At 40.0% G+C, this 19,152-nt stretch overlaps 1 protein-coding gene across 1 annotated transcript; it reads right to left on the reverse strand.

The window, feature by feature from the left end:
* Positions 1–14,471: 14,471 nt before the first annotated feature.
* LOC133918638 (uncharacterized) lies at positions 14,472–18,560 on the reverse strand. Its single transcript, XM_062362601.1, has 10 exons — positions 18,279–18,560; positions 17,373–17,414; positions 17,138–17,282; positions 16,738–16,967; positions 16,519–16,576; positions 16,240–16,317; positions 16,045–16,133; positions 15,190–15,271; positions 14,923–15,096; positions 14,472–14,848 (listed from the first exon to the last, which is right to left on the reverse strand). Exons 1-10 carry the CDS (start codon positions 18,437–18,439, stop codon positions 14,711–14,713), a joined length of 1,197 nt encoding a protein of 398 aa, XP_062218585.1. The 5' UTR covers positions 18,440–18,560; the 3' UTR covers positions 14,472–14,710.
* Positions 18,561–19,152: the final 592 nt, after the last annotated feature.

The raw sequence follows: 19,152 nt of genomic DNA on the forward strand, positions 1-19,152 counted from the left end.
AAAAAGCAGGTGGACACACTTGATGATGATGATTTAGCTTTGATTGTGAAGAAGCTCACCTGCTTCTACAATAATCAACGAGACCGAAGGAGAAGTGGTTCTTGTGCTTGTTATGAGTGTGGTGACACCACTCATTTCAAGGAAGAGTGCCCAAGACTTAAGAAGAGAGAAGACCGCAGCCACGGCCATGATAAGCACAAGAATACCAAGAAGCCCTCCTTCAAGAACCGCGATATGTTGGCCAAGAAGGCGGCCAAAGCGGCATCTCAAGCTTTCATGGCGGCACTCAACAACGTCGACACTTCCTCAAGTGAGAAGGAGAGCTCGAAGGAGGAGGAGCCGCCCGTGAAGAATAAGAGGAAGAACTTCACTGGCCTTTGCTTCATGGTGAACGACAACGACAGCGACCCCAAGCTTGATCCTTCTGAGGTATCTTCTTCCTACGACTAGCTTTCTATTCAGGTTGATACCTTAAATGACGCTCTTGTTAGTCAAGATAGGTTACTTAAGAAAGCGGTTCGTGAATTGAATGAGCTCAAGTCTAGACTAGAATGTTTTTCTTCTGATCTCGGGTTGCTTAGGTCGAGGGCAAAGAATGAGGAGTGTGATAGTTCCCTTGTGGTCATGAGTGAGCTTGCTGAGCTTCAGACTCTGCATGCTCAAGTCACCAGTTGGCTTGAGACTGTTGAGAAGAAGCCCCTTGAGGAGGAGCCTAGATCTACTCTCTGGGGTACTTGCAAGAATTATCCTTTGCTCGCAAAGAATATTGAGATGAAAGATAAGCGCATCAAGGAGCTAGAATCTAGATTGGAGAGTGTTGAGTGTTTTAAGGATGTGCAGTCAAACTGTTCCACTTGTATTATCTTTAAGGATAAACTCAGCCGGGTTAGAGGGCAAGTTCAAAAGCTTATGACTGAGAATGAGTATCCCATTTCTCTTGTGGAGAAATACTCAGAAGGAAAGGGCACAATAAATCTGATTTTGGTAAAGACCAAAATGTACGTTAATGAGACAGATTTAGCTTTGGGGTTAGATTTTGAGAGGTGGCTTACAATGGGGATAGTGAGACTGTTTTCACCACACCTTCTACTCTTGAGGCTGAGATATCTAAGATCAATGCCACATCATAACCCACCAAGAAGAAACCTACACCACAACCAAGAGAGCTTCACAGCCTAAGATAAAAGCCCCTGTGAGAGAGTCTAGAGTGACCGGCAGTTAAGTACCTGAGAGACGCTACCATTGCACCTACTGCTAGAGAGAGTGTCACCTAGTTGGGTTTTGATTTCGCCGTAGGAGTGGAGTACTCGGGATATGTACCACCCCTCTTTTCGTGTACATGAGCTTTTTCTTACTCTTACCCACGAGGTTCTTATGCTCTTCAAGTTCTTACTAGAGGTGGTGTCCGGTGTGAATTTTACCATAACTCATATGACTTTGGTTCATGTGCCAGAGGCTTTGAGTCGCAGCGCTTTGGCGGATCACGTTCTTCTCATCGTGCTACTTGCCCTCAGCGAGTTAGTGTTCATTTGCATGTACCTGCTTTTACTACTTCAGGGTGGGTGACCCAGTACTTGATTCCTAAGAGATTTTTGTCTAAACACAGTACTGAGTCATCCACCTACTATTCATCTTATAGGTAGGTGGTAGGCAGAGACCTTGAGAATAAGTGGTTCATCGACACCGGTTGTTCGTGCAATATGACCGGATATGCACCATGGTTCTCCAGCCTTACCCTGACAAAATGTCACGAGTACATCACATTTGGGGATGATAGAAAAGGAAGAGTGAATGACAAAGGTATGATAAGCGTGAGTGAGAGTTTCACTTTCAAGGATGTGACTTTAGTGGAGCATCTAGAATACAATCTGTTTTCTGTATCTCAGTTGTTGGATGAGAACTTGGAAGTGCGCTTCAAGCATGATGCTTCCCGAGTTCTTGATTCCTAAGACACTTTGATTTGCCGAATTTCTTGAGTAGGAAGAATATTTGGAGCCGATTTTTCTAAGTCTTTTTGTGTCTTCTCGATGTTTAATTGCTCAACCCTCTTCTAACCTTTGGATGGGACATAGGAGGCTAGAGCACATGAGTTTTGATTTTCTCTCTCGTTTGAGTGCTCTAGGCTTGATCCAAGAATTGTCCAAGCTCAAGTTTGAGAAAAACCTTGTTTGTACTCCTTGTCGACATGAAAGGATGATTGTTGCCTCTCACCCATCAGTTAATCTGGCAATGACTGAATGACTAGGAGAACTTCTCCATATGGACACTGTTGGTCCTTCCCGAGATCGTTTGGTGGGTGGAAAGTGGTATATACTTGTCATTATTGATGACTACTATCGCTACTCTTGGGTGTTCCTTCTTGTGAGAAAGGATGAAATGTTTTCACACTTTTGGAGCTTAACTTTGAGATTGTTCAAGGAACTTCCTGATGCATTGAAAGTATTTTGCAGTAATAATGGCACCGAGTTCAAGAACTATCTCTTTGATGCTTTTTATCTTGAACATGTCATTGAGCATCAATTTTCTACCCCACGTGTTCCTCAGCAGAATGCCCTGGTTGAAAGTAAGAATAGAACTTTGGTAGAGATGGCTAGGGCAATGCTCAATGAGCATAGGACTCCTATAAAATTTTGAGCAGAGGCTATTAGCACAGCTTGCTATATCTCTAATCAAATTTTCTTGGACTTGATCTTGAATGTGACTTCTTATGAGTTGCGCTTTGTGAGGAAGCTGAAGGTTTCTCGCTTGAGAGTTTTTAGATGTCGTTGCTTTATCCTGAAGCGTGGCAATCTTGATAAGTTTGAGTCGCATTCTTTCGATGGGATCTTCTTGGGTTATTTGCTTCATGGTCATTCTTACAGGGTTTATAATCTTGACACAAACACCATCGAGGAATCATGTGATGTGATCTTTGATGAATCAACCCCGTGTGCTAACCTGGTTTTTGAGTATGCAGGTGAACAAGAGATGAGTGATAGCATCTTTGTAGATGATGACCTTTTAGCTCTCGGTGATGATGATGATGATCCACTACTTCCTACTATCACATCTGCTTCTGAGCTGACTCCTGCTTCTTTGACACTGGCAGATGGTCATGTAGCCTCTACTTCTACTTCACCTGCTTTTGAGGTTACACCTGCAGCAATTGAGGGTGGATTGTCTCACAACGCGAGGCTCCACAACACATTCAGCGAAAACATCCCCCACAACTGATGATCAGCGACGTGGGTAAAAGGGTAACGAGGTCCAAATCTGCTCAAAATGCTTATTTCACTGATTTTGCATTTGTTGTATTTTTTTAAGCCTCATGATGTTAGACACGCTCTTTTTGACTCAAATTGGGTCAATGTCATGCATGAAGAGCTAGAAAACTTTGAGAAAAACCAAGTTTGGGTCCTTGTAGAGCCATCCCTAAATGTTCATACCATATGCACCAAATGAGTTTTCAAAAACAAGCAGGGGGAGGATGGGTTTATAGTGAGAAACAAAGCTAGATTTGTGGCCCAAGGTTTCACTCAAATATAGATGATATACTTTGGAAAGACTTTTGCACATGTAGCTAGACTAAAAGCCATTATGATTCTTCTTTCATTTTCGGCAACCAAGGGTTTCAAGTTGTATCAAATAGATGTCAAGAGTGATTTATAAATGGGTTCATAGAGGAAGAAGTCTATGTCAAGCATTCCCTTGGTTTGAGCAGCCTAATAATCTCATCGAGTATACAAGCTTCAGAAGGCTTTGTATGGGCTTAAGCAAGCCCGTAGGGCTTAGTATGATAGGCTTAAGTCATTCTTGCTAGAGCATGGGTATGTGATGGGGTCCGTGCATAAAACTTTATTTATCTTTAAGTATGGCAATGATTTTCTACTTGTTCAGATATATGTGGATGATATCATCTTTAGTGACTCTTCTCATGTTTTTGTAGTAGAAACTATGAGCAGAGAATTTGAGATATCGATGATAGGCGAGCTCAACTTCTTCCTATGGTTCCAAATCAAGCAATGCAAGTAAAGTACATTTGTCCACCAGTCGAAGTACACCAAGTATTTGCAGAAGAAGCTCGACATGAGCGATGGAAAACCCTTGACAACACCGATAGCTACCTCGATGGTGCTTGATATGAATGAAGATGGCAAGGAAATAGATCAACGGGAGTATAGGAGCAATCTTGGCTCCCTCCTGTACCTGATGGAGACAAGACCCAACATCCACTCCACCGTTTGCCTTTGTGCTCGCTTCCAAGCATCACCAAGGACATCTCACCGACAAGCGGTGAAGCGCATATTGAGGTATCTCAAACACACTCTTGAGTATGGTATTTAGTTTTCTGTATCTTCTTCGCTTTCTCTTCGAGGTTTTTTTGGTGCAGATTTTACTGGTTATAGAATTGATAGGAAGAGTACCTCTGGTACTTGTTATTTCTTGTGTACCTCTCTTGTTTGTTGGTCTTATTGCAAACAGTCTAGTGTTACGCGGTCAACTAATGAAGCTAAATATGTTGCTATAGCTAGTTGTTGTTCTTAGTTTCTGTGGTTAGTTGCTACTTTGAGAGATTTTCAGTTAGACTTCAAGAGTGTGCCCCTTTTGTGTGATAACACTAGTGCCATAAGCTTAGCCAATAACTCAGTTTAGCACTCAAGAACCAAACACATAGATGTGATATTCCACTTCTTGTGAGACCACAATGAAAAAAGAGACATTAACTTAAGATACATAGATACCCAACACCAGCTTGCCGATATCTTTATCAAGCCTCTAGATGCAACCAAAATTTCCTATTTGATAAAAGAGCTTGAAGTGTGTAATCTATATAGCATTGTATGAGGGAGAGTTGCCTTTGTACATATTTTATCTTACTTTTGTTATATTTGCATTGCATCTCATCTTGCAAGATAAACATAGTAGTTGAGCTTTGACTTGTATGTCTTTAGCATTTTCGATTGCTAGAATTGAATTTGGACTAAGTTGAGTAGTTGTGCAAAGCAAGGTTTTAACCTTAGGCTCTTCTTGATGCTTTGATATGAAACATTCCAAGCAAGCTAGCTTTCCTTTAAAATAAAATTTGGATATTTTATGAGTCATATAGATTATGAAATGCTACATTCTTGATCACCATGTTCGTAACTGCTTTGGCTTAATTAATGCTTGTGTTAAGGCTAATTTGATGAATATCTTGCTCTAGGCCTCTTAGTTTAAGATTGTGGATCAGGAAACATTGCATTATATTTTTTGTCTTTGTCAAATATTTAGCTCATAATAGAACCTTAGGGGAGCATGTGTTCTTTGTGTCGCAAAGGCACTACTTGACATGATTTTGTGAAAAATTTGATAATTTGTGCAATTTTGAATAATCTTGATAAATCAAGTTTCTTGCACTAAGATGTGATCCAATACGGTTTGTCTTGAAACCTCAAGGTGTTTGTTATACCTAGTCGTGCGACACTTCGCTTAGATAAAAGGCAATTTGAGGACAAAATGAAATACAAAGAACTAAATGTTTCATCTTTTAAATCACTTGATCTAACTAAGTCTTAGTTTCGAGATTAAAGTTTGCTAGTTTTTAATGCTTGTATTACCTCAGCATGAGTGGATGTTTATGTGGTGGCCACTTTTAAGATGATTCAACCATGTGAACTTAAATGTGCTATTAATTCTCTAGGACTAGCTTGTAAAGCTTCATGCTCTTATGCCACTGTTTCTTTTTTAGCCTTTATACGATTGTAAGCTCCATAGTCTACTCTCCATAGCCTTTTGATGTTTCCAACTTTTGCAAATGCTTTGTGATATACTCGTGGAAGCTCATTAGGTCTACATGTTCATGCATTACATGGTCTTTTTTCCTTGATTTTTGCATTGCCAAAGGGAGAGAAAATATGCACTAAGCTTTTTGGGAGAAAATATGGATTAAATCATAAAAAACAGTCTTGCGTAATGAAAAATGTGCATTAATTAAGGGGGTAGTTCTTGCATTTTTGGTTTGTCTTTGCTTCTTTGGGGGGTTTTTTTTTTTGCAATCTTCTTATGCCAAATGACCTCGGTTTGCTCTTCCTTTAGCTTTTGGTCACTTGTATGAGCTTCTCTTGTTGAAAAGTCTTCAAACTAGAATCTTTGTGCTTTGAGAATTGTCAATGCACTCATCAAGGGGAGATTGAGAAACCAAGTTGAAATGTGCCTTGATTTATTTGTGATGAGTGATTGACAAAGTTGATTGATTTGGTTTGATGATTTTGAGATTGCATGAGCATGTTTATATATTACAATGATGACCATGACTAACCAAAGTTGCAGAAAGAAATGGAGTTGGAGTGTTTTGTCTTTGAGTCAGGAAAATTGTACTTGCGGGATGATCCGGTGCTCAGGAAATTGAATTCGTCGGATGGTCCGGTGTTTAGAAGAGTTTCACGCCAGAGCATTTCAACTCAGAAGCAAAAGTTAAAGTACTGGATTGGATGGTCCGAAGTTCAGACGAAGTACACTCCAGAGCATTTTTCCAGAGAGGATGCAAAACGTGTCTGGGGTAAATTCTACACGCTAGATGTTCCGACAACGGGGGTATTGTGCACGCCGGAGCATTCAAGGAGAAGGAGCCCAGGTGCTCAACGCGCCGGATGGTCTAGTGTTGGGCAAAAGTGCACGTCAGATGCTTCGTCGGACCATTTGTTGTAGAGAGGTTGAAAAATGGTTTCTGGCAAGATTGAACTCGCCGGATAGTCCAGTGATGAGCAGGGTGAACGTCGGAGAATACACCAGACTAATATTTCCAGAGAGGATGCAAAATGGCCGATCTGAGGAGTTGAACACGCCGGATGGTTCGATGCTCAGAAAGGGTGAACACCGGATCATCCGGGGTTCATGATTTATTTAGGATGAGTTATTCAACAGAGAATTTTGATTTTAACTAATCCATAAGAGTGTTTGGAGATGCATGTTTGCTTATCTTGTGTTATGCAGGTGATGGATGCAACTTGGCGATCGACGGCAGGATGATCGGGGCCAAGTAGGGTGCTTAGTGCCGGATGATCAAGGAGGTCGAGCGGATTCAAGGGTGATCCTAGCTGTGCACGTGAAAGTCAAGCAAAGCACATGAAGGTGGATGAAGACAGTGTGTTGACAAAGTCAAGCGAAGGGGGTGCCGGTACAAATGACAAGGTGGCCCGAGGGATCGGGAGTGGGAGCGAGAGAGACTTGCCGGTGGTCAAGATCGCAAGACGGAGTACACGTGTCGATATCGTGATGCTTTCCTAAGGCTTAAGCAAGTGGCAGTGAGTCACACTTTGAGAAACGTGCAAGGCGATTTTGTGGTTTGGTATCAAAACCATGGACGGATGTAGTGCATGTGGCATCAACGTAGAGCTTGCGTTGAGACAAAGCTAAGTCTAAAGAAGCCATGGTCGTTCAATGGACAGAGAAAAAATGGACCAAAATGTCCCGACGGTAAGTAGGAGATTATTAGAAGAGATGTGTATTTTGGAAACAAGAAAATTTAATAGCTAAGATACCTCTCTATGCCTATAAATACAGGGGTATGACTGTGAGGGTATCTTGAGTCAGTAATTTGAGTTTGAGTGCTAGGTTTTTAGAGGAGAGGGAGATGATAGCTTAGCCTATATATTAGGTGATGGCTTTTTGTGAGCAATTTTTTTTAATCTACCAAAAATAGAGCTGTTATTTGCAAGCAATGAAGTTTATATTTTCTCCTATATTATATTCATCTCCTTTTAGTTTACTTCTATTGGCTCTCTTACTTTATTGCGAGTTTTTCCTTTTTATGTTGTGATTTTTGTTTTGGTTGATGAGCTAAAATTTTCCAACCTTGTGAAGGTGTTCTTCATGTTGCTAGAGGCATAAAATTCACATTCAGAGTTGGTCTTGAATTCTTGTGCATCGAGATCATTAACTTGGAGAATTTTTTCTCCCGGAGATCTTTTCTTCGAGTCTTAGGATTCTTTCTTTTAGTTGCTATTTTTTTGTGGCAGTGACTCATGAAATGATTTCCAATAGAACATAAAGTTCATTTACATCCATAAGAGCCATATTTTTCCTTAGAGATTTTCACAGTAACTCGTCTCTCTCCAATTTTTGCTTCTGCTCTTGTTTTTGAGGTGTATCAGGTGATAAAATAGAAGAACACTATAAAAAAATTTGTGATGCATCTATTCACCCTCTTCTAGTTATCATTCTCAATCCTACACTGTCTAATTTCTATCATAATAAATTTGGCTACTTCTCTTTCATGATATCTCTTTCAATCATTTTGGGTTACAGACCATCAATAAATTCTTCTAAATCAGTGTCTTTATGGATACCTAGATTAGATATATGAGAATGATTTTGTGTCATCTCTTTCGAAAAGTAGCTCGGAACAACAGTCTTTCTTCTTAGATTATCTTTAACAGATACTTTAAAAATTCATCCTCTATAACACTATTACTACATCCGCTAATACTATTACAGTATTTTTTTTCATCTTCAGCAGCTACCCTATTTTATACCTTGTATTACTCTCTCTCCATTAAATCTACATTCATCCTCTATAAACAGTATTACAGCATCATATTTCCGTCCGCAATTTTGCGGGCACCTCCTTCCATCTACTTTCTTATAGCAGCACGATAGCACTGGATTGAGGCTCTACCGGAGTGCTGCTGGTGCACCGGGATGCAGCTGGGATGACGACTCTGCTAAAGTGGGCCTTACTACAAATTGATTTTGCATCTTCTGTTCGAACTATTTGATTACCCTTTCTGTGAGAATAGGAGGGTTTCAGAAGAAGAAAAAACATACCGTTCGAAATCGAAACAGCTCTCGCATGGGGAAACCCATATTTTATAATCCATCGATGTTTTGGATCCGTTTTCTAAGTACCATAAAGATTTGGGCCGAGGCCACATAGTGGCATTTCATTTGCAAAAAAAGTTTAATGTTTACGAGTATAGCTACTGCAAGATACGGCTCTAGAATGTGTTAGTCAATCTTTCAAAAATCTTTTGCGGGAAAACCCTTAAAAATTTTAACCACTATTGTACGTAGCAGCACTTGGATTTGGCAAATGCAACGGAAGTACTTACTTTCACGTAATAAATTTGCTAAAATGTAATTAGGAAAAACAAAGATCAAATATTAGGGGAGCCTATAATGATTCCTTGTTTAAAGCCCTATTGGAAAACTCACTATGGAGGATATCTCTTTGTGCGTTTTTATTAAATTAAATCAGTGAAAAAGGACATTGAAGGAGCTCTGACACGGGTGCACTTTCCTAGCGTACCTACCCTTTTCCCCATGCTATGTTTGCTCCTAGACAAACAGATGTTCAAAACATAAAAATGAAAACAGACCGGGATGCTGCTGCCGTAGGGCTCTTTTTCAAGTACAAGTTGGACCAAACACTTACGCAGGTATATCATATTCATGTTAACATACATTTACATAGATGCGTTCTAAAAAACGTAAGAGTAGATAGTATATTGATTACTGAATGTATTCACATATATATATATATATATATATTATTTTTCTTGAGAATTTATCTTAAAAAAATACGAGCCATGTTTAGGTTTCAAATTTAGATGAACAGATTTCACCATAAAAATCATAACCAACTTAGCATAGCTCCTGCTCAAACAGGCTAAAAACCTCAAATAGTGTATAGTATTTCAAAAGCTACAATGCATAATATATTTTTTCCTGAACACTACTCTTATATTTCTTATTCTGAACCCAAAATATATGAGATCCACGCGTCGATGGATGAATGCGTTATATTTTACCAGGACAAACATGCACATTATAGTTATTTTATCACTTCGCAATTCGGTTTTACATTGTCAATAAGACAGATTTCTTTTTGACATTGTTAATAGGACAAAATTTACAGCACATGTGTCCTTTAGATCCGGTTTTGGCACATCCTAATCATGAAACGCATCAAGTGCTAGCAATGGGTGGTTCTGCATCATCAATTAGTTTATTTTTTTCTTAATTTAAATAGATGGGAGTTAATCTTTTATTTATTTTAAGTGACAATCTAATAATTAAAAAATAAAAAACTTGCATGCCTAGTGACATATACGTGTTGTGTTTTCTTGGATGACCAATCTATAGACTATAGTGTCATAAGAAGAAAAGGATGATGACATCGATGAGCTTTATTTAGCTTTGAGCTCTAGCACATGTTTGGAATTTAGGAATTTCACTGCAAATTTCTGTTCCAACGAATTCCTCAGTTCATTCCAATTTCCAAAAGGAACGCTCTACCCCGCAAAGAGAAGTAGAAAAAAGAAGCCGACATATATCTGGTGCGCCTAGGGCACGTAGATCAGGAGGTGATAATCTTCCATCTCGTGCCATGATCATCCATCCTCTCCTGGCTGCACGGGTCGGTGTGTGTGATTGCTTCAGTTCAGATCGGCAGATCTGCAGAGACACCGTGTACCAGTAGTCCAGTACCACCACTCGAAAGAAGAAGAAGACGACGACTGACGACCAGGAAGAAGAAGAAAGCTGGTGGTGCCACACCAAGAAAACACGCCCTTATTGCTTCATGCACCGTACTAGCACGTACGTGTGCCGTACTGATAACAATTATTTAAAAAATATGGCAAGTGATACGGCGACTAATCTTTTTGTTCGACCCATCAATTGCTAGTTAGTTGGCTAAGCGCATGTTTGTTTTAGCTGGGGATTCTGAAAAGTAAATTGTAGATTATGGATTGTAAAATGTTTGATTGGAAAAAATGGATTGTGAAAAGTTTTTAATTATAGATTTAAATTTTTTTTATAAACAGTTTAATAGAATAGACTTTCACAGTCTATAAAAAATTTAGAAAAACCAGTTTCTTAAATTCTCACGATCCAACAAACAGATTATAAAAAATTATAACAAAAAATTATCTATTTATTTTAGTTTCGAATTATAAAAACTGAATACCACAGTCAAAAACTGATGGACGCCTCCAACGCAAAGGCTACAGCGAGAAAGATCAAGGGGGCAAAGAGGGTGTCCGCACCGAACAAAAGGTGTTCATAACACCAGCCGCCGGCAATGCAGATGGAGGTTGAGTGGTCTCTGGAGTGTGTGTTCTTTTGTTTAGTGATGTTATCCAGTGGCGGATACAGGACCACAAGTAGTGAAAGCTCTTCCTCTTCTCCTCTCTTTTCTTATATTCTTATTCCTGTTTCATGCCTTTAATTAAAATTAAAGGAGGCTTAAAAGCTCCTAAATGCGCTGGGTAGGGGGACTTTGGACCTGTTTGTTTGAGTTTCTGTTTTTGAGTTTTTCTAAAAAATTATGCTTTTGGTTTCTCTGAAAAGCTGTTTTTGAAAATAGACTGTTAGCTTTTACAATAAAATTTTAGTTTATCAGCACATAGCTTCTCAGAAAAACATCTCTCAGCGAGCTTTTCAGCTTTAGTTTATTTTTCTCAGAAGCAAAAAACCTCGTTTATTCTAACTTCTGACTTCTGGTAGCAGCAAAAACAAAACCAGAAACAAGAAACAAACATGACCTTAAACCACCTCCGCGCCCATGGTGGATTCGCCCATGTTATACCCATTATTAGTGTTACAAATCTGAATTCCTTGGGCATAGAACCGGCGATCATCTTGGGCGACTTGAATTGCCCGGCTCCATCACGTAGTACAAGTTAGCATCGTGGGAGTTGTGGGTGTGACCCCAATCAGAAAGAGATCGGTATAATAGCAATGAGAAGGTAAGATTATGAATGGAAAATGAAGGTTCGTCACAGAATGCGGAACATGAATTGAACTCTAGAATTCACATGTTCCAAACAAACTCTAGGATTTATCCAACACTTGTTATGGCTATGAACCCCAAATAAGAACCTTTTATGGCCCTGATGTGGGTTGGGTTTAGAGGTTCAATAAATATAGTGGCTCTGAATCATGTAGTCCAAAAAGTACTCCAATTAAAACAAAAGCAGGTTTTGTTAAAGAGAATGCTTGAAAGACAAGCCGGCCAGGGACCATATAAAAGAAGGGCTCTGAGGACAGATGTTATGCCTATGAATGATATCACCACCATTCTGTTACTTTGGTAGAGGAATGAGCACAAAGGAATTGTGGGAGCTTTGGGGATTGGACATCTCCAGCCACAAATCTAAAAGACTTTGACAACACGAGAACATCATCTTCTAGAGCAGTAGAAAGTGCATGGCTTAAGCTTGCAAAGGACTGAGAACAGATCTGTCAACCAATCAGCTCACATTTAATCTTCAGGATGAATACTACTGATCTAAGGCTACTGCCACTATGGACCACCATCCAGACTGTCACAACAAATAATAGGGCCAAATACCGGAACAAGAATAAGGTCAGTGGTAATACAATTTCAGTAACTCTGGACCCACGGACGGGGAAGATGACAGAACTGCATGGAAACAAGCTTTGTATTATTGATTGCTCATGAACATTTTTTCATTGGAAGAGCTCAATATAGAGGGCAGAACACATCAGCGACATTTAAGAGATTTTCCTCTGTTGATCCCACTCTTGTAGCGATGCAGGCACAAGCACTATCAGCTCAGCTTGCCGCGAAGCTGGAGAAGAGAACATTTCCAATCATAGAATAGCTTCGTGTGATCTCCATCCATTTAAAAGCTCCCAACTTTCTGAAAATAAATCTACTTCGAACAATTCATAAATTCATGAAAAATAAGTTTAACAAGTATATATTTGTTAGCTTATAACAGAATATCTTGATCACCCTAATATTACACGCTTAAAATAAGTTGAAGACTATAGCAAGTGACTCAGATGATTATTAGGACGCAATTATGTCAGAAAGCAACAGACTTAGTCAACATTGAGGAAATAATAGAGAGCAACAAGAATGAACTTTATAGAACAGCCACGCATTTCATATTTGTTTACCCCAATGCAATAGGCAAATGACAAATGCAAGGGAACATGAGTAACACTGCAAGAGATGTAGAGTTCTACAGGCTATATGTTGTAACAATAGCAAGTACCATATAGACAAGGATTTATTGTGGTGTTGATGTCAAGTAAGTGCCATGAAAGTGGATAATATTCCCTAAATGAAACAGAATTCCGCTGCAGCATCGCCAGACCCATATTGGCTGGTCAGCTTAAGTACAGACCATGAGGACCATGGCCAGGCATATTGGCTTGATACGTGTGCTTAAAATGCACGACTTCATGTCATCATATAAATAATGAAGACAATTGTAAAACCTTACACATAAAACATGCCCCAAAAACCGTAAATTGGAAAGATAAACGTGGCAGGTAGGGGCAACTCTGTGTGATTCACTACACTTACTTCTGCCCACCCTATTAAGCTGATTTGTTAATACGGAAATAGTAAAAATGTAATGTAAGGCAGTCAGCATGTGCATACTTGACTAAACATAAGTTGCAGCTTCGGTGTGGTAGTATGCACATAAACATGTCAAAACTACACATGGCTATATGCTTTATGTAATGCACTAAACCATTGTTCTTAAGACGGTAAGGCGAGGCGTGGCGACTCACCCCCTTTTTATCGCGTAGGCGCTCAAGGCGAGGCAAGGCGACACCATACACAGAACCATAGATGCAGCATAGTATTTTCTAGAGGAAAAATAGAAAGTAAAGGAGAAAGGAAGATAGATAGAACAGCTTAAGGCATAGCCCACTCAACCAAGTCAGTACAACTCATCCCAACCCATCCCCACCGGGCAACTAAACCTAGCCGCACCCCTTCTCTCTTTATCCTCTCACCACGTCCCTTCCCTAGCCGCTGCCATCTCTCTTCCTCTTCTTCCTCCCGTCCTGCCCCTCCCACTTCCTCAACCTCCAAGCTTCTTCCCGCCACCCGACTATACCTCGTCGCTACCCCATCCATCTCTATCTTCTGGGCATCCAACTTCACCCCACGATTTGGACTAGGATATGGCTCTTGGAGAGGGACGGATGGCGCTGGACGCCTGGAACCAGGATGAAGAGGGGCGGCGACGCCGAAATCGAGCTGGAGAGGTGTGGGCAACAATGGAATTGAGTGGAGAAGGGTGGGCGACGGCGAGCATTAATAAAACCAAGGTATGCACATAAGGCCGAGGTGACATCTTCCCTGCATCTCACCTGGACGCCTAGGTAATGCTTAGGCATTGCCTTAAAAAACATGCACTGAACTAAACTACAATATGGTAATGGCACACAGGAAAAGTTACCTCTAAGGTAACATTGATCATATTCCGTGACAAATGGATAGTAAACCATATATAGTTATTCGACTTTTGACATGAATACAGGTTTTCCCATCTAGAATCTCATCATGCAGCAAGCTTCCAGAAATTTCAATATTGAGCTATTATTCTTTTATCCTAGACCTGGATATGGATACATTAATATTTCAGAAGTTGCACAGAAAAGCTCTACTCAAATGATTGTCAAAACAATCTAACTGATTGAGATCTGTGATGCAAGAGCTGTAAAACATACACATAAAAAGGTCCCAAAAACCACGTTAAACAATGACTGATAATGGAGTAGAATAGAATGTGGCATATGAAAACTACATACAGCAATTTCGTTATTTAATGGACACTAATGAAATAAAAACCAAATGGAAAATACAAAGAGAACCTCCAAACTGTGTCCTTTTCCATTTTTGATCCCACTCTCTAGGGGGTTAGTATGATTCAGTTTTCTCTGGAAGAGGATGGTGTGTTAACAGCACCCTTCATAGTGCCTACAATGATAACCAGGTTGAAAGTGCCAACAATATACCCATAGCTCCCAGACCGTACATCACAAGAGTGTCAGTATTCTTGCCCTCCAGCTGTTCCAGCAGAACGTCTGTCCATCCATGGGGTGTTAATTGCGCCTCCTGCATGTTGCAATTTGTAAAGAATTAACTTCTCAAAACAAAACATCTCAAAACTTTCTCAAATTAACATTCACCTCTTCTATGTTTGATCTTCTTGTGCTAGCCTTGTTCTTTAACATGACATCATCACGTATATGATCTCCAATGGACATGGGAGTTTCATCATCATGTGCAGCCACGAAACCTGTGTATGCTGAATCTGTGTGGAGAGTTTTCATGACTGATCCGAAGAAATTTGTCACAGGCACCTGATCAAGGACAGAAGATAAAGAGAAAAGGCTTACTTGTGAACAATAGAGTGGTGAATTACAATTTAGAAACATCCATTATCTCATAATTACCTCATTTAACGGCCGCTCATAAAGATCCATTCGATAATACGCAGTAGACAACAGCATGGACGGATTGTATGAGTTGAAAAGACTGTAATATAAGAAATGAGAAGGTTATTGAAATATAATATGAACATTAGAGTGTTACTATGGAGAGTTACCCAGCTACATTGTTTTTGACATATAAAATTGAATATAGTTGAGTGTTATCCCACATAGTTAAGCTACAGAATTTAAGATACAACAGACTCCTAAATGTCGGCAAAATCAACTGAAAAATGTTTGACCATGGCATAACAACAATAAATTGTTTGGCAGTTTATTGTGGCTTCGTCCAGCTGTTATGTCAAGTAGTTGCATATCCTCTTTTTTCTCTAGTGCTCATTTCCATTCTTGACCTACTTGTTGGAAAAAATGAAATGCTATTCTTATATCCCACAATATAAGCTCTAATGTGACCATAGAATAGCAGTAAACAGAGAATACAGATTCACTAAAACCTGATAAAAGCTTGCCAGTTGCCAGCAATGAATTTCAATTTTTTATATGGTACCAAAGATAGTGTGCCAATACAGAAAGAACCCAAACTATGCAGCCCTTCTAACATCATATCATATGAAAACCATCAAATGGAAGAAGAGACTCAATCGCATCTTAATACAGAAACAAGAAGCCAAGTTTTTTTTTGGATTCAATGCACATCCCAGTAAGACCTAGGAAAGGCATAACATATTCTTTATGGAAAAATTTTACCTTATAGAATCATTTTTAAGAACATTGTGTTTGGAATACGGCAATTAAAGAACTTACAATCAGTGTGTATGACATAAGCAACATCATTTAAAGTCTGTTTTACACTTTTACCTGTTCAGTGAGGCATTGCTATACATGTTCAGTTTCTCAAAGAAAGCAAGTGTATAGTAGGTAAACCTATCCACAACAGAAACACCAATCTGCCACAAATATAAATCAGATTGATAAGCTTCATGAAAACTAATAAGGCAAAATACATTTGCAAAGAATATCTGCCACAATTGTGAATGGAAAGCATGTTCTCACATCTGAATCAAGATGGTGAGAATAAGAGTTTTCACCCTTCAAGCTGCTACCAATAGCCAAAACACCAGGGGATTGAAGCTGCAGATATTAAATATGTCAGGTATGGCTGCGAATATATAGTATTCAGATACAGAAAAAAAAAAGTGTAACTGTGCCACATAATGGCAGTTAGATATATTAAGCCATCCTGTCTAAATCTCTAGTGATGTGATGTAAGTTGACATGGCCAATATGCATACGCCCAGCAGTATTTCTAGCAATTTGACCAGTGAAACAAACCTGTGAAAAGAGAGTAGCAGCTTGGCATGTATCTACCATTATCAAAAGCTCTTTAAATCTGAAAGACAGAAAAAGAGAAGATGTGAGAATCAACTATTGCAAACTGAAAACTGTAGGGCAACATTTGATTGTTGAAAATTTCTTGATTTTTACCTATGGGGCTTTTGTATATTAAAATGTAAGGAAAAAAATAAAATACACTGATGAACAATAGCCCACCTATGCTTCTCCTTCATCTGCTTTACTGCATCTGCTAAGTCATGGCTCTGAAGCTCTTCAGAATCTTGGAACTTCAAAAATTCATCACCACCATGCCCAGTCATGTACAAAAGAATATGGCTTCCATCATCACTTAGGAGACGCTTTGATCTTGGTACAGCACTTTCATGTCTGCCAGTCAAAACTCTCAAGAAGTTTTCAACTGTCACCTCGTACCCTCGATAATCAACCTGCCAAAGGAGTAAAATCAAAGCATTGATATTTGCTGGTATTTTTTAACATATGGATTAGACAAACATCATGAACACTAAAGTGAACATTCTGAAGTGCATTGTGTAGTGTTATTAAGCACTATGATGTTATGGTTCAGGAGCAATATTTTCATGGTGCATAGGTTCACCTCAACATTGTCACCATAAAGATTTAACTGGTGGTTCTCATTGTTGAAAACTTGGGCAGGGTAACTGTTCCTAGGATTACAGGCCATATCGTCCGCCAACATAAGTATGATTCGCTCATCAGGTATCCCTAATCTTTTAACAGTCCTGAAAGGAAACAACAGGTACACAATAAGGAATAAGCTGTAGACAGGACATGGATTAACAACTCCACATGAATCCAAATCAACATGCTACCTGTACAGGGACAGAGTATTCGCCATATGTCGATAATTAAACCTGAGAACACCAATAATAATTAGTAAGTGTTATGTGCAAACAATGTAAAAGCATTATCCACCTAGCTGAATGCTATTGCTAGATTATATTATGAGAACTTAACATGCATCCCAAATGGAGCTATCACGAACACAATTGTCACCTATAACTGAACAAACACACATCCCAAGTTTTGTGGATCTAGATCAAAACTTTGTTTTAAAAAAAAAAAAACTGAACTTGTTAAGTTGGTGAGTGACAACTGAACTCGCATCATCATAGTTGAAGCACTTGACCTTTGAAGCGTCATAATTCTTATCCAACAACCCCAGTGACAAAATGACAGATGTGTTGCCAGATTACCCCACAGTGAGAACTCAATTGGAAAATCATAATACATTTTGGTGATAATCACGGCTATTGCAGTAAAAATAGTAAACTGATACTATTAATTGGATGTTCCAGAATTTCACAATATGCTTCTTGCATGTTTTAGCATGATTAACTCCACCCCGATTAAATCATGGAATGTTCAATGCAAGCAACCATTACTACTTGTATATGACGGCATTGATTCACTAGTAACGATACAGAGATCCAAAAACCACAAACTAGTTAATACACAGACAGTATCATTTGCGTGATCCGCCCTCAATTCGATCTCACATGAGAGCGCAACAAGCTCGCTGAGCAGCCCCGTGAAGTCGAAACAAATATGTAACTTCCTAAACCCTCGCACTATTTCGTCCCGCAGACGAAACCCGCCGAACACATCCTTCCAACTATCCACCTCGCTGGAATAGGACCGGATCCCCAGCCGGCCGCTGCAATTGGCGGCGCGGCGGAGCGCGCTATGGCCTGGCTTGGAAGGAGAGGACGTCTCACCAGAAGCGGGAGGTGCAGACGAGCACGGCCCAGTTGTTGTTGTGCATCGCGGCGGTGGGCGACGCCGCCGCGGCGGCGGAGGACAAGGCGAGGAGCACGAGCAGCGGCAGGAGCGCGGGAGGGGGCCGCGAGTGCCCGGGACTCCGGCTGCAGGACGCCATGCCCGTCGCCGGTGAAGGGGAGCGTGGCTGCGAGCGGGGCCGGGGAAGCTGCCGCCTGATGGTTGGGAATCTAGGAGGAGCCCGCCGGGGCCGGCGACGCTCAACTGGACGATGGACCGCCTGCGATGTGGGCTTAAGGTCCTGTTTGTTTCAGCTTTGGATTCTGGCTTTCAGTTTTTATAATCCAAAGCTGAAACAAACAGGTAGCTTTTGATTATAGCTTTTTAAAATCTGCTAGTTGGATTGTGAGAATCTGAGAAGCTGGTTTTCCTCAGTTTTTAATAGATTGTGAAAGTCCATTTTACTAAACTGTCCATTAATTTTTTTTAGAATCTACAGTCTAAAAGCTTTTCACAATCCAGCTTTTCACAATCCAGCTTTTAACAATCCAGCTTTTATAAGCTGCTTTTCAGAATCTTTAGCTGAAACAAACAGGCCCTAAGTGGGCTTTCAGTTTGAGTAAGCGGGCTGGGAAAACGAACGGGCCGTCAAGAGCTGGAATTTTTTTTATATATATTTTTCTTTAATAATTTCAAAATACATGTCGATTTCAAAAAAAACTCATATCTAACCTACCGTCGCCCGTTCAACGGACGAGAACAAGGTCTTACCCGTTGAACGGGCGAGATGTTGTGGGCCCAGGCGTCTGCAGTTTTTATACGATTTAATTAATCGGAGAGAGGTAGATATCGCCCGTTCACTAGGCGCGATGA

Source organism: Phragmites australis, chromosome 5 (assembly GCF_958298935.1).
Source record: "Phragmites australis chromosome 5, lpPhrAust1.1, whole genome shotgun sequence".
Lineage (NCBI taxonomy): Eukaryota > Viridiplantae > Streptophyta > Magnoliopsida > Poales > Poaceae > Phragmites > Phragmites australis.

What these genes read in the sequence shown, in the direction of transcription:
- LOC133918638 (XM_062362601.1), bottom strand. Translation starts at nt 18,439, where the DNA reads ATGGCGTCCTGCAGCCGGAGTCCCGGGCACTCGCGGCCCCCTCCCGCG. An exon ending in AATACTCTGTCCCTGTACAG is followed by an intron (nt 17,283 to 17,372) that starts GTAGCATGTTGA and finishes GTTTCCTTTCAG; the next exon opens with GACTGTTAAAAGATTAGGGA. An exon ending in CAGATGAAGGAGAAGCATAG is followed by an intron (nt 16,577 to 16,737) that starts GTGGGCTATTGT and finishes TCTGTCTTTCAG; the next exon opens with ATTTAAAGAGCTTTTGATAA.